General features: G+C 55.1%; 2 protein-coding genes and 1 long non-coding RNA gene across 6 annotated transcripts in view; 1 reads left to right on the top strand and 2 right to left on the bottom strand.

The window, feature by feature from the left end:
• STRIP2 (striatin interacting protein 2) overlaps positions 1-9,176 on the bottom strand; it is a 26,082-nt gene extending 16,906 nt beyond the window's left edge. The window contains exons 1-13 of one of the 4 annotated variants that reach the window (XM_075024519.1): positions 9,041-9,100; positions 8,852-8,980; positions 7,116-7,185; positions 5,996-6,070; positions 5,759-5,893; positions 5,442-5,562; positions 5,017-5,085; positions 4,805-4,911; positions 4,560-4,687; positions 4,029-4,214; positions 2,563-2,786; positions 1,157-1,222; positions 443-506 (exon numbers count right to left, since the gene is read on the bottom strand). In XM_075024519.1, the coding sequence (XP_074880620.1) occupies positions 443-506; positions 1,157-1,222; positions 2,563-2,786; positions 4,029-4,214; positions 4,560-4,687; positions 4,805-4,911; positions 5,017-5,085; positions 5,442-5,562; positions 5,759-5,893; positions 5,996-6,070; positions 7,116-7,185; positions 8,852-8,980; positions 9,041-9,064 (1,398 nt within the window). In that variant the 5' untranslated portion in view covers positions 9,065-9,100. Of the gene's footprint in view, positions 1-442; positions 507-1,156; positions 1,223-2,562; positions 2,787-4,028; positions 4,215-4,559; positions 4,688-4,804; positions 4,912-5,016; positions 5,086-5,441; positions 5,563-5,758; positions 5,894-5,995; positions 6,071-7,115; positions 7,186-7,945; positions 8,305-8,851 lie in introns of all 4 variants that reach the window. The other 3 variants (XM_075024521.1, XM_075024520.1, XM_075024518.1) reach the window with 3 other exon arrangements.
• Positions 7,975-10,749, top strand: LOC142029678 (uncharacterized). Its single transcript, XR_012649977.1, has 2 exons — positions 7,975-8,077; positions 10,233-10,749. It is a non-coding gene; the product is annotated as an uncharacterized LOC142029678 (long non-coding RNA).
• Positions 10,470-13,250, bottom strand: part of AHCYL2 (adenosylhomocysteinase like 2) — a 107,227-nt gene continuing 104,446 nt past the window's right edge. The window contains exon 17 of the mRNA XM_075024522.1: positions 10,470-13,250. Coding sequence (XP_074880623.1) covers positions 13,244-13,250 — 7 coding nt within the window. The 3' untranslated portion in view covers positions 10,470-13,243.

Below are 13,250 nucleotides of genomic sequence, written 5' to 3'. Positions count from 1 at the left end.
GGGGAATATCCAGCCCCTCTCAGCTGTTCAGAACTTGACTGGATTTATCAGATTGACTTCCAAAGGCAGCGAGAGCAAGAGCTCAGACCAAAGGCATTGCTGTACATCAGCTGAAGAGGAGCAGAAGACTAAATTCACATGAAACATTTACTGCGGGCCAAGAGCATACATCTGAGGAACTTGAAACTCATTGTAAGTTCTGTATCACAAAGTTTATGTGTATGAGACTTGATGCCCTGCAATCCCCCTATCACCCTGGTGACCTTGGCCAAAGATTTCCCCACTTCCATGAGATCCCCACAGGTCTGATCCCACCTCAGAGCATCTGCTGAGTACCAGGGAGCAGAAATAGCAAAGGATGAGTTTAGACAAGCTGATTGTCGCTCAGCGAGGCTTTCTGGGCTGCTTCATGCAAGTGCTGCGTGTGGATCTACCATCTTACCTGCTTCAGTGTCTTCACACTTTCATGGATGGGCCGTGGTAGCCCTATCAGGGTTTCGGTGTCTCTGTGGGGGATGAAAGAAGGTAAACACGAGGCTGGGAAGAAGATCTGGGTTTAACACTTCCACATCATACAAGGTAAAAGAGCGAGCCTGTAGTCCACTGAATCTACGGAACGTGTCCCAGATGGGTCAGGAATTGGGAGGGGTGTTGGCGTGGGCTGCCCACCCTCCCACCTCCTCCCCAGCAAAGCCTGCACAAGAGAGGGGCAACATCAGGGTGAAGAACTGGGGTGAAATCGGGTCTCTGCATGGAGCCAGCTTGAGCCCAGCACTGCACCTAAAAACGAATGTACCCTGCTGGGCCCATGCCAGGATGACTCTGTACCTGCTTGATTTATTCACAAACTGGGTAATTTGCTGTGGATACCAGATTGTCACAACTCCCTCCTGCATCAAACCAGTCTCTGGCTTGGGCCAGGGGTCACTTATTCTGGGCTAGGTCTGATTTTTATTAGAAAGAGGTCCTTGGAGACCAGCAACTCCAAGAACATGTTTTTATAACACCAAGTGCACTGCTGCAGCTCCAGCAAAATCCAGCATTGGGCTGCATTGTCCTGAGCATGCCTTAGGCTGGTTCAGTTGAGAAAAACTAAGCTCTGTGGATACCTCCCACCAGCTAAACTGCACTGATGGAAGCTATGAGACAGACTCACTGTCCCAGCGTGAATCCGATGAATTTGTTTCTGCTTGCTTCCAGGAAATGCTCGATGTCTTTCTGTCTGAAGGAGCAGGAGAGAAACAAAAACAAGGAGAAGGTTGGAAAATAGACATATACCAGATCACAGCCTACATTGCTCAGAAAGGCCAGCAGTGTGAGACCAGCAAGAACCTTTGAGCTTTCTAGGATTGATTTCTAGAGGTCTTAATAGCAGCGGACTAGAGCCACTATTGCTCTCGTTGGTTGGGAGCAACGTGAACCAAAACCATTTGTATTTGCTGTGCAACTCCATGGGACTATGCAAATGGAGAGGAGTTCTCTACGACCAGCACCTTTTTATCCACCTTCTGTGCTCCTAGCACATGCATCTTCAAGTGGCATCTGCTCGCTTTGAGCGAACAAATGTTGTCTCTGCAGTCTGGCAGAGCACGTGCTGCTCCAAGAGAGCAAGCTGACATCTTGTCCACCTTGGGCATCTTTCATGAGAACTGGTCAGGGTCTCAGCACTACAAGTAGGACATGAACCGTGAGCCAAGGCTCTCACAGGCAGAAAGAAACCCAGCTGGATATCCAGGCACCAGCCAAGAAAAACAATGGTCATTTGATTTTGAAGTGGAGAGCATTAAGTTACGTGGAGTAAGATGGCACCGCGTGTGTGGAGACCCACGTGGGAAACCGATTCTTGTCGTGTCCCTGCAAGGAGTGCTCTGCATAGACACATTTAACCCTGTCACTGCTCCCACATCAAAAAGATGTATTTGCTCCTGTGATTCAGAGATACTGAATTAAATCCAGGCTTCAGATCAACAGCAAAAAAACTTGCATAAATTAGAGGGAAGGGGACAGAGGATTTCACTCTCTTTTCCTAATCCTTCCCCTGTATCACATGTAGCAGAACTGGTCTTAGGAAGGGAAGGCACCAACTTCTTTATCCTCAGATGTTTTTCTCCAATTTCTTATCTTAAAGCAAGGTCATTCAAGAAGGCTTCATCTGGCAACACAAGAGTCCCAGTCAACAAGCAAGAGGCAATGTCATTAACCAGTTCCCAAGACAATTAGCCTAAGACCTTGCCCTACCAAGATCCATTGGTGCCTCTTTGGAAAGCCAACCCTGCTCCCACAGCACTCCAGCACAAGCCTCCTTCCCAGTACAACCTGGGATGTCCAAAATGGGATCGCCACTTATTGGCCAAGCGTGGCCATGCTTGGTTTGTAAAGCCTGGGGAAGATCTCAGCTAAACCCAGCCCAGAAAGGACCAACTGAGACAAAAAAAGAAGGGGAGTCACTTAAGTTCAACTTGTCAGAGGCCAACAAACTTGCCACAGACTGATGTTCAGCCTGCAATGAGCTCCAGGACAGGTAGGGCTGGGAAGGACGGCAATGAAACCAGATGGATTTACCTGACTTTGGGGGCCCAGGGGAGCCCTTTGGGGAATGACACCCTTTCGATAGGTGGGCGCTGAGCAGGCATCGTGGGGATAATCGCGTCCCTCTCCATCAGGTCCAGTTCCCCCTCGATCCCGCTGTCCACATCATCGTTCTCCTCTTCGTCAATTCCTGCTTCATCATTCTTGAAGGGGTCTCTCTCGTTGTAGATATCCAAACTGTCTTGCTTCACCAGGGGCTGCAGCAGAAGGGGAAGGAGAAATTCAAGTCACTCCATGCCCTTCATTTCCCTCCCAGCTGCTGGCACCAGGCCTCTCCATCCTGGAAGGATCATGCTCCCAGATGTTCCTCAGGTGAGGCTTTGCTTCCTAGCTGTTGCCACCAGAGACTGGACAAGGAACAGCCCCCTGTTTACCTCTAACCTTGCTGTTCTTGGAGATGTGACCCCATTTTCCACCTTAACTTTTGGAGCTACCATCTGACATCTCTGCCCTAGCAAAAGAGGTGTTTTCATCCTCAGACCGTAACACAGCAACTCCAAGAGCCGAGCTAAAAAAAGGAGCTTGCTGTGAGCAGTTTGCTCCTGAGTGCTTATCAGCCCTTTGCCATAGGGTCAGGATGTCCTCGCGCTTCCTCCGGATCAAGTGCATCGCAGGGCTGATCTGCCGCAACTCAAATTGGTGGATGGAAAACTGGACATGAGCCAGCAATGTGCACTCACAGCCCAGAAAGCCAGCTGTATCCTGGGCTGCATAACAAGAAGCGTGGCCAGCAGGTCAATGGAGGGGATTCTGCCTCTCTGCTCCGCTCTGGTGAGACCCCACCTGCAGTACTGTGAACAGCTCTGGGGTCTTCAGCCCAGGGAAGACATGGACCTGTTGGACCAGGTCCAGAGGAGGGCTGGAGTGATCAGAGGGATGAACACCTCCCCTGTGAAGACAGGCTGAGAGAGTTGGGGTTGCTCTGCCTGGAGAAGAGAAGGCTCTGGGGACACCTTCTAGCAGCCTTCCAGTACCTAAAGGGGGCTTATAAGAAAGATGGGGACAAACTTTTTAGCAGGGGCTGTAGTGACAGGACAAGGGGTAATGGTTTTAAACTAAAAGAGGGGAGATTCAGACTAGATGCAAGGAAGAAATTTTTTTACGATGAGGGTGGTGAAACACTGGCCCAGGTTGCCCAGAGAGGTGGTCGATGCCCCATCCCTGGAATCATCCAAGGTCAGGTTGGACGGGGCTCTGAGCAACCTGATCTAGTGGAAGATGTCCCTGCTCATTGCAGGAGGGTTGGACTAGATGACCTTTAAAGGTCCCCTCCAACCCAAACCGTTCTATGATTCTGTGAAACTGGAACACACAGGAGCACTTGCGGGGGGGGAAAAGGAAACACGCTCCCAAGCACAGGCTGGCATCCTTGAACGGATGATGGTCCCCACTGGAAAAGCATCCTGGGCAGTGTGCGTGGAGGATGAACCTGCTCTCACCCTCCGGCTGCGGTGACCGCGCTTCTGCTGCTGCTGGTCCGTGAGCTCGATGGAGTAGGTGGGAGGCGAAGCGGCGCGCATGCTGCGCATCACCTGGATGCTGTCCTCTGGCAAGGGTGGCAGCCCCAGCTCCTCCCGCTTCCTCACCTTCATCGCCTGCAGGGCTTCAAATCCACCCAGCGTGAACTAGGGACCAACAAGAGAGTTGAGAGAGCGGGGAGTGGACATCCCACCTGGACTGCATGGCTCTTCTGGGTTTCCAGAGGAGCAGTAGTTTGAGGCCATCAAACTGGAGAGCTGAGGATGAAGAAACCACGTCACTGGTTCATTCTCCAGAATTCTCCCCCAGCCCATGTCCTCTCCATGGCTCAGCCCACCCTCATCCCAGAAGAAAGTTTGCCATGTGTCAGCCTCTTGTGCCATCCTAAATAACCTCATTACGGTTGGATTGAATAGTGGGGAACATCCAGGCTGCATTAGCACTATTCCCAAAATGACCAGTTTCTGGAAAAAGAAAGGGTTTGCACCCACCAGAAGCACCTTCCAGAGCAGGAGCAGGACCTTCTTCATGGGGAAGTGTGGAGCGTGACCACTGCAGAACTTGGTCACCATCGTGAAGAGCAGAAGAGCAAAGGGCTCTTCAGTGTGCACGGGGAAACCTGGTGGAGAAAGGGACCAGAAGCAGGTTCAGAGCAGATCCCCCATCCCTGAGGCTTCCCCGCCGGTCCAGCATGACGAAGGGACCTCCTTAGGGCACAATGAACTTTGTGGCTCACTCAGCTCCATCCTGAAGGTCTCCCGGCAGCTTTTCCACTCGGGGGGATCCGTCTCCTGCTCCACACGGATGTTCTCCACCATCAGGTACATGACACTGAGCAGCACCCTGCCGGGACAGCACGTCAGGCAGGTGATGCTGCCAGCGAGAGGACACTTTGTCCCCCCCCACAGCCCCCACCCAGCATCCTAGCGGGGGGCAGAGAGGAGGTACCTGAGCTCCGTGCTGTCGGCTAGCGAGATGGCCGGCTTCCTCAGGGCGCTGCTGCAGGCCTGGCTGTTGCTGCGGGGAAGGGGACGAGCTCAGTGCCAGCCACCGGGCACGGGCTGCTCCTCACCCTGACCCCCAGCCTATGTCTGCAGTGGTGGAAACACCACGCCGGGGGACATGCCGTGGCTGCGGCACCTCCCCTGGTCCTCAGTGAGGAGGAGGAGGAAGGAGAAAGAAGAGGGCAAGAAGGATGGGGAGAAAGAAGATGAAGAGGAGGGCAAGGAGGATGGGGAGAAAGAAGATAAAGAAGAGGAGGGCAAGGAGGATGGGGAGAAAGGAGATAAAGAAGAGGAGGGCAAGGAGGGCAAGGAGAAAGAATAAGATGAAGAAGACGACAAGGAGGGTGAGGGCAGTGCGGGTCCTCTCACTCAATCTCCATGTTGAGGAGCTCCAGGAAGGCAGTGAAGGTTCCCAGCCGGTACAGGAGGAAGCTGTTGTGCCGAGACCAGTGCAGAACATCCCCTTCATTATCACAGTCTCCGAAGACACCTGGAGAGGACCAAAGGGAGGCACTGGTTAGGGGCGAGTTGCCTTTGGACCCCTGGAGCACACGGGACCACCCCGGGAGGGAGCTGCACTGCGCCGACCTGGCACAACCCCAAGAGAAGGCTTCTCCCAAGCCCCCATGCTGAAGCCAGGCAGCGGATACATGGCCACATCCAGACATGGGGGATGTGGTCCTTACCCTGTGCCAGGTAGAGGATGGCCCGTGCTACTTTGAGCCGCTTGTCCCTGTTGACCACCTCCAGCCCATCCAGCAGGCGCATGACGTAGGCCTTCTGCTGAGCCCCATCCAGCTCCAGCCACCTCCTGCCCTGCACTGGAAAGAGGACACGACAACCAGCTAGGTGCCTCCCCGGGGGTCCCGCTCTCAGCCGGGGGGCTACCCTGAGCCCTGGGGTGCTGAGCCCAGAGCTGGTACCTTGAGCATGAAAATCCTCCTCGAAGCATCTCCTGTTGGTGCTGAGCTCGGGCTCCTCAGTGTAGCTGTACAGTTCTGATGGAGAAAGGGGTCAGCAGGGACCCGGAGGGGGTTCACCCTCCTCCTCATCACCAAATTCCTCATGGGGCTCTGAAACATCCCTACGCACCCAAGGAGACACGGGGCAGAGACCTAAACTTAGCCCTGAGCTCTTCTGCAGCTCCAAGGGGCATCTTGGAGCCACCCAGTGCTACCAAACTCATCATTTTCATCCTCGTGTCCGGGCTGGGCTGTTCCCACGGTCCTGCTCACAGCGACAGTGCTCAAGCTGCATCTGTTATTTCATAGGGGCTATTTGGGGGGTAATTTTCTGTCCCAGTTATGGTGGTTTGCAAAGGGAGGGACTGCAGGAGCACCCAGGCAAGACCTGCACTGATTTCACACCCAGCAGCTCAGATATTTTGGGAGCTGCAAATAGGGGCTGCACTTGGAGGGAGACAATGTTGTGCCTGTTCCTATATAATTCCTACCTGTTCCTGTATAATTCCTATAGGTCCTATGGTGCTGAGCAGCACCATGGGGGACTGAAATGGTCCTGCAAGGGAGGAGTAAGGGTCCCTCGAAGAAAAAATGTGCTTTAGCCGGGCCAGCTCGCACAGCTGAGACACACACAGCTAAAAATAGCCTCTTAGCTGGTTGAGATATGCTTGGGACCCCGAGGGTTACAGGGCAGATGCAGCCGGAGTCGCTGCAGGGCAGGAAGATACAGGACAAGGACTCGACCCGTTGTGGCACCCACGATAAAGGGTGACACTTCCCAGCCTGGGCTGTGCCACCGGGCATGCCACCCATCCCCTGCACGCCCGTCATCGTGTCCCGGGTAATTTGGAGCACGGGGTAATCCCCGTGCCCCCACACCTCCCTTTTGCTCATCCCCAGGGAGCGAGTGGTTCTCTATTAATAAATCCCTCTTGCTCTATTACAGCAAGGATGATACCACTCGATATCCGTCCCGATTCCCGCTCGCCAACTCCCCAAGGGATTTTTTTTTTTTTTTTTTTTTTTCCCCTCCCCGGCAGGCACCTATTAATAGCATCCCAGCACCCAAACGCCATTTCACCTGCTAACTCGGCGCTGTGGCTGTCGGCATCCCTGTATTCGAACTCCAGGTTGGGGCAATCCACTGAGCCCTGTGGAGAGCGGTTTGGGATTAGCGGGGGGAGCTGGCGCATCCCCATGGATATTTCGGGAGGCAGGATGGCTGCCAGCGCTCTCAGCCTTTGCATTAAAGCTCCTCCAGCCACTGGAGCAGTGACTCGTGCACGGATGATCTTGACACTGGTCTCCAGGGCTCAAGCGGGACATCCACGCAAGGCTACTTAAAATACGGTGCAAATTTGGAAAGCCAATGTAAAAATAGCATTTCTCAAGTCCCAGGGAAAGCAGAGGCAGGACCCGAAGTGCCAGTGAATATTCGGTGCATTTCAGATCCCCAAATAGGCTTAAAAACAAAGTCTGGGGGCTGGTTTGAAGCAAAGGTGCCTGGGAGGATGCAAACCCCCTGTGCTCAGTCCTTAGCATCCCAGATCCGACAGCTTTCAGGGCCGGGCTTTGCCCTTTCGAAGCCGGTAGGATTGTGGATCTCCCCCCTCCTCCCCTGCGGATGGGGAACTGGAGCATGAAACTTCGCCGGAGGATTACGGCAGGGCAGGGAGCGGGCGGCCGCAGCCAGACGAGACCCAATGCTGGCATTGTGCCGCCGTGCCCCAGGAAGGGAACACATGAATGGCTAATCAACTAAATTAACATAATTTCTCATTCTGAGTCCCAGCATCCCTTCTCGGCAGCCAGGCTGGAACCGATGCTCATCATCACGATTAATATTGATGACCCCGGAGGACGCACAGCTCCGAGCTGAGCCCAACTTCTCAGAAAACGTTGGTTTCTCACCCAATTTTTGCAGCCAAGCCGGCGGGGCGGTTCGAGGAGCTAAAGCCGAGGAGGAATTTGACGAAGTGCGTGCAGCGCTAATCCGCTTGGAGAGGCCGAGCCAGAGGAGAAAAGCAAACCCCAAATTCACAGGCAGGTCTCGGGGGCCACAACTCGGGCACTGTCCCCCGGGGAGAAGGGACCCTTTTTTGGGTCAGCCGTCCCCAAGGAGCCCCTCGACCTGCAGCTCCTTGGTGGGGAAGCGAGGTTTTTCCCGTCCTCTGCTCACGGGGGGTTGTCCCGTGGTGGCTTTACCGTGGCTGGGGACATCAGTCGTGGGTCGGATCCTGGTGACCTCAGCCCGGTCCTGCTTCCCCTACCTGGCACCCACGAAAAGCCGGACGGGTGCAGCCGGGGCAGAGCAGCGGTGGTGATGGAGCCCCCGGGGGGGGATTAGTGGTTGGGTTATTTGGGCAGGAGGGGCGAAGGGTGGTGGAGGGGACTGCGGCCCCTGGACGCGGTGGGGGGGTAAGTGGGTGCTTGGAAGATGTGGGGGAGCCCAGGGCCAAGCTGGGACCCCAAACCCCTGCTGCCAGCTCTGGGGGTGGGGGGGTCAGTGCCGGGAGCAGCTTCCCTGGGGACCCCCACTCCAGACTGGGCAGCAGGACCCCACAACGCCCCCCCCCCAGGGTGGAGGGGGCAGGGGCGGGGTAAACCCCCAGAACCGGGACATCCCCCAGCTCTGGATCGGGCTCCTTCCAACGGTGGCCTGGCAGGAACCCCAACCCCCGGGGCAGGGACACCCCTCCCCATCTGGGGTGTCGTGCCCCCCCCCCCTCCTCCAAAAGCGGCGTCCAGAAGGAACCCCGGGGCGAGGAGGTGTGTGACACTACCGCCTCCCCCCCCCTCCCACCGCCCCGGTCTTACCTCGGACTCCTTCCGCTGGCTCCTGAAGAGCTCCCGGTTCTTGGGCTGGGGTTGGGGCTGGGCTTGGGGCTGGGGCTGGGCCTGCCGAGCCCTGCCCGGTCCCGGTCCCGGTCCCGGTCCCGGTCCCGGTCCCGGTCCCGGTCCCGGTCCCGGTCCCGGTCCCGGTCCCGGTCCCGGTCCGGGTCCCGGCGCCGCTCCGCCCGCCGCCTCCATCCGCTGCGGCCCCTCTGCAGCGCCGCCGAACACGTGGGGGCCGGGCCCCGCGCCACGCCCCTCGCCACGCCCCCTCAACGCGCCCATTGGTCCGCCGCTCCTCGGGGCGGGGCCGGAGGATACATTGGGCGGGGGCGAGGGCGGAGCCAGAGGGGTATTTTCGGGGGGGGGGGTGGACGACACGGGGGGGTGTTGGGGTAACCCAGGGGGACTTGGAGGGGTGCAGGGTACCCTCGGGATGGGGGGGTGCTGGGAACAGGGGGTGCTGGGGGGGCACACACGGGACATGGGGTGTGCCTGGAGGTGACAGGTTTTGGGGGGGAGGGGGGGGCTATGGGGTGCGGCAGGGGTGATGAGGGGGTGCTGGGTGCAAGAGATGCTGGGGGGGGGCTATGGGGGGTGCTGGGAGGGGGGCTTTGGGGTGTCCCTGGGGGTGCTGGTAAGGGGGGGCCCTGGTAACGGGGGGGGGGACGACTGGGGGTGCTGGGGGGGGCTATGGGGTGCGCCAGGGATGATGAGGGGGTGCTGGGAGCAAGAGATGCTGGGGGGGGGGCTATGGGGTGTTGCTGGGGGTGCTGGTAACAGGGGGGGCCCTGGGGGTGCTGGTAAGAGGGGGGGGGCTGGGGGTGCCACAGAGGGTACAGAGTGTCCCCAGGGGTGATGGGTTGGGGGAGCAGGGGGGTGATGGGTGCAGTATGAGGTGCCCGTGGGGCTAATGGGGGGTGCGGGGGGGGGGCTGGGTCCTGCTGGCACCTGGGGGGCCAAGGGTCGGTGTTCCCCAGGCATGCCCCCAGCATCACCCGTTGGGTCAGGTTGGCCAAACCCCCCCGTTACCACAATTTTGGTTAAAAGCAGCTCCTGGGGGCCTGGAAACCAGGGGTGGGAGAGATGGCGGGGACTCTCCTCCCTCCCTCTCCACCCAATATGGGGGGGGGAGTTGCTTTTGGGGGTGACTATTCAGACGTGTGGCCGGGGAGGTGCTGGACACCCTGTCTTGGTGCTGCCTGTGGTCCCCAGCCACTGGGAAACCGAAGTCTTTCGGTTGGTATTTGTCTGCACCGGCCCGGCAGCGTTTGCAGCTCTGCAGCAGGGAGGTGACAGATCAGGAGCAGAAGAGATAACGGGATTTTTTTTTTTTCCCGGCACCGCTCATCCCCCTTTCCTCAAGGACACATCGGCAGCAAGAGCCAAAACAACCGCCCCGGAGCCCAAACAGCCCTGGCTGCCCCAAGGACGTGCGGCCGCCGGAGCAGATTTTCCAGCCGGGTTTTATACGGCACGGCACCGGGTTTGGGGACAACCTCCCCAGCCCAGGGAATCACCATCCCTCACCCCCTCGTTGTACTCCCAGCCCCCAAAATTCCCCATCTGCTCCTGCAAGTCCTGAAAGACACTCCGGAGAAGCTGAGTTTTCCAATGTTTTATTTGTGTTTTGAGATTACAGAGTCTTTATTGCTGATCTAATACAATCACTCAGACATTAATATTTAAAACATCCTTTTGAAAATGTTACGTTTGCAAAGTTTTCGTTTCCTCACTGCAGGCTGATGACAGGTTTTGTCTTATTATTTCTAAAGTTCAGAACAGAATTAATTTCCTTATACAATTTTGCTGGTGTTACCTAAATCTCCTTTTTCCTAATTCTTTAAAAATGTGTTACATTAAAAAAAAAAACAACAAACAAACAACCCATTACACATTTAATTTAGAGATGATCACAGAATATGATTCCAGATTGATTAGGAAAAAGCCAAGCAAGCAAAAAAGCTTACAGAGGAAGCAGAACGACATGGAGAAGAGCCTTAAAAATCGAGGTGGGAAAAGCCAGTTGGGATTTTATTATTAATTTTTTCTTTTTCTCCTATCTACCTGGAAGATAAAACGGGCTTAAAAATCGGCACGAAGGAATTCACGGATGAGGACAGCACCACCGTATGCTGCGCAAGCGACAGACACGGGGGAGGTAAGCGACTGCGTGAGCTGTACCGAAGGGTCACGCGAATGGAGAGGGATTTTCCTGGGGCAGAAGTGGCTGCGGTTGGGACGCCTGTTTTCCAAAAGCTGCCTTGCTCAACGTGACCCCGCAACCGTGTTTCACCTCGACCGAGAGCAGGATTTCACGCTGCGCCTCTGCAGAGAACAACAGAAACTCTGGGGTTTTGCTGTTGATGGAGACCAAGGTACTCTGGCGTGGGGAAAGACCCAAATGTGACATTTCAAGTAGCTCAGGGGACACTTCCCAAAAATCCCAGGATCTGGATAAAATTCATGAGTGAGTAGAGATTATTTTGAGTTTGTGGTTAGTGATCAGTCTTATCAGTCTTCTCAAAGCTCTAAGGTATTCGCAAGGTCTTCTCAAAGTCTCCTCAAAGCCTTCTCAAAGCCCTAACGTCTCCTCAAAGTCTCCTCAAAGGCCTAACATCTCCTCAAGGTCTTCTCACCGTCTTCCTTCTAGGCTTTGAGAAATTTCAAAGAGAAATTTGGAATATGCAAGCATACGAGAACATTTGCTCCAAAGACGAGCAGCTTGTGGTCAAGCTGACTTCAGACCTTGGCATCAAGAGCCACGAGAAGGACTTGGCCACAAAGACCATAATTCCACAGTTTTTCCTTTCTTGTGCGTGAACGACCTGCCACAAAAGAGTTTTTCCTGATGGCAAAGAAGTCCGTGAGGACAAAACAAGAATCTGTAGCTGATGAGGAACTAGGGATACCAAAGCAGCAATCGCAGGATAAAGGCTTTGTGCTCACGGGGTTGGGCAATTTTATTTTAGAAGGACCATGTTCTCCATGTGAACCATAACAATGACTCCGATGAGACACGGAGACTTTGAAAGTCACCTGGGTAAGCGTGCTGTGCTGTCCACAGCGTAGAGGTGGGACATCCTGGTCTAAAAAAGAGTAATGGCAAATTTGTTCTCTGTTGGCTCTGATGCATCAAGATTTGAGGTGATCAAAGGGTTTTAGTGATGCTGAACTCTTCCCTGCACACAAAATCGGGGTGGGGATTACTCTGGCGTACGTCTCATACACTCAAAGGGGATTTCCAGATTTTATCGTACAAATATTACTAGAAAATAAAACTCCAAAGATTTCCAATGAGGACTGAAATTCAGCTGGAGAAAGACCTCACATGGACACAGGTCCTCCCAGCCAGGATGGCCGACGAGCTCTGCTTTGGGTTTGGAAGAGCTCCCCGACACGTGAGCAGCATTTGTTGGCGAGGTTGCAAGGCTCTTCCACCAGCACGGGCACACAAGGCTGCCCTGTAGCCCCACCGGGAATACAACTTTGGTTGAACCGTAGGAGGTTGGCACTCGTAACATAAGCAGCAGGAAAATACTGCGGAGCTGTGATGAAGGGAGCGGTGGTGGGTCCTACCCCACCACCACCACATCTGCCTCCGAGCGGGCACCGCTCTGCCCTCCCGGCTCCTACCGCGCGCTAGGGGCTATCCCTGGCTGACCCTAACGACCGGACCCTTCGTTACAGCTTTCAGCAGTGCTAAGGCGAAGTTCACCGACTTGCTGGCAGAACCGTCCCTCAGCCAGGTCGGCAGAATTACGAGAGGTTTCTCCAGTGATCGCCGGCGAGATTTAACCGCTTTGCTGCCAAGGTGGCACCTAGCTGGTCGGCAGCGCCTGGAGCAAATGAGGTTTTTAGCTGTGTTGTCAAATGGCATGAGAAATGCAAACCCAGTCGCCCTCCGGCCGGCTCTCACAGCTGCCAGGATCCCACTCCACTGGAAGAAGCGCTGGGATGCGAAGGAAACCAAAAGCAACGTGCGACCTCGAAGTCAGATCCCACGGCTCCCGTCGTGCGCATCGGATTAACGGTGACAACGGACTACTCCAAGTACATTGCAGCGATTCGATTCCACCAGCTTCCCCCTTGCCTTCCTCATCCTCCCAGCCCCGAAAAAGAACAACCCAAAGAGAAAAATGAAACAAACGGAAAGAAATCCACCGTCTCCCAGTCCTGCGGCAGTACGAACACCAGTGGCAGAGGCCGCATGTACAGTATTCTAATTTAATAAATAAATAACCTAAACACACTGTCTACTATGTGAGCAAGCTCAGCTCTAACTTAGGAAGCTTGCGCTGCTTCATCCTGTACAGTAGTTGAGAAAAGACTTGGGTTCTTGTTCCTTGCGATTCTCCAGGATACAGGGGCAGGAACTTAGTAT

This window comes from Buteo buteo, chromosome 4 (genome assembly GCF_964188355.1).
Source record: "Buteo buteo chromosome 4, bButBut1.hap1.1, whole genome shotgun sequence".
Taxonomy (NCBI): domain Eukaryota; kingdom Metazoa; phylum Chordata; class Aves; order Accipitriformes; family Accipitridae; genus Buteo; species Buteo buteo.
Note: the sequence above shows the minus strand (reverse complement) of the source record. Positions and strands in the feature narration are given on the sequence as shown.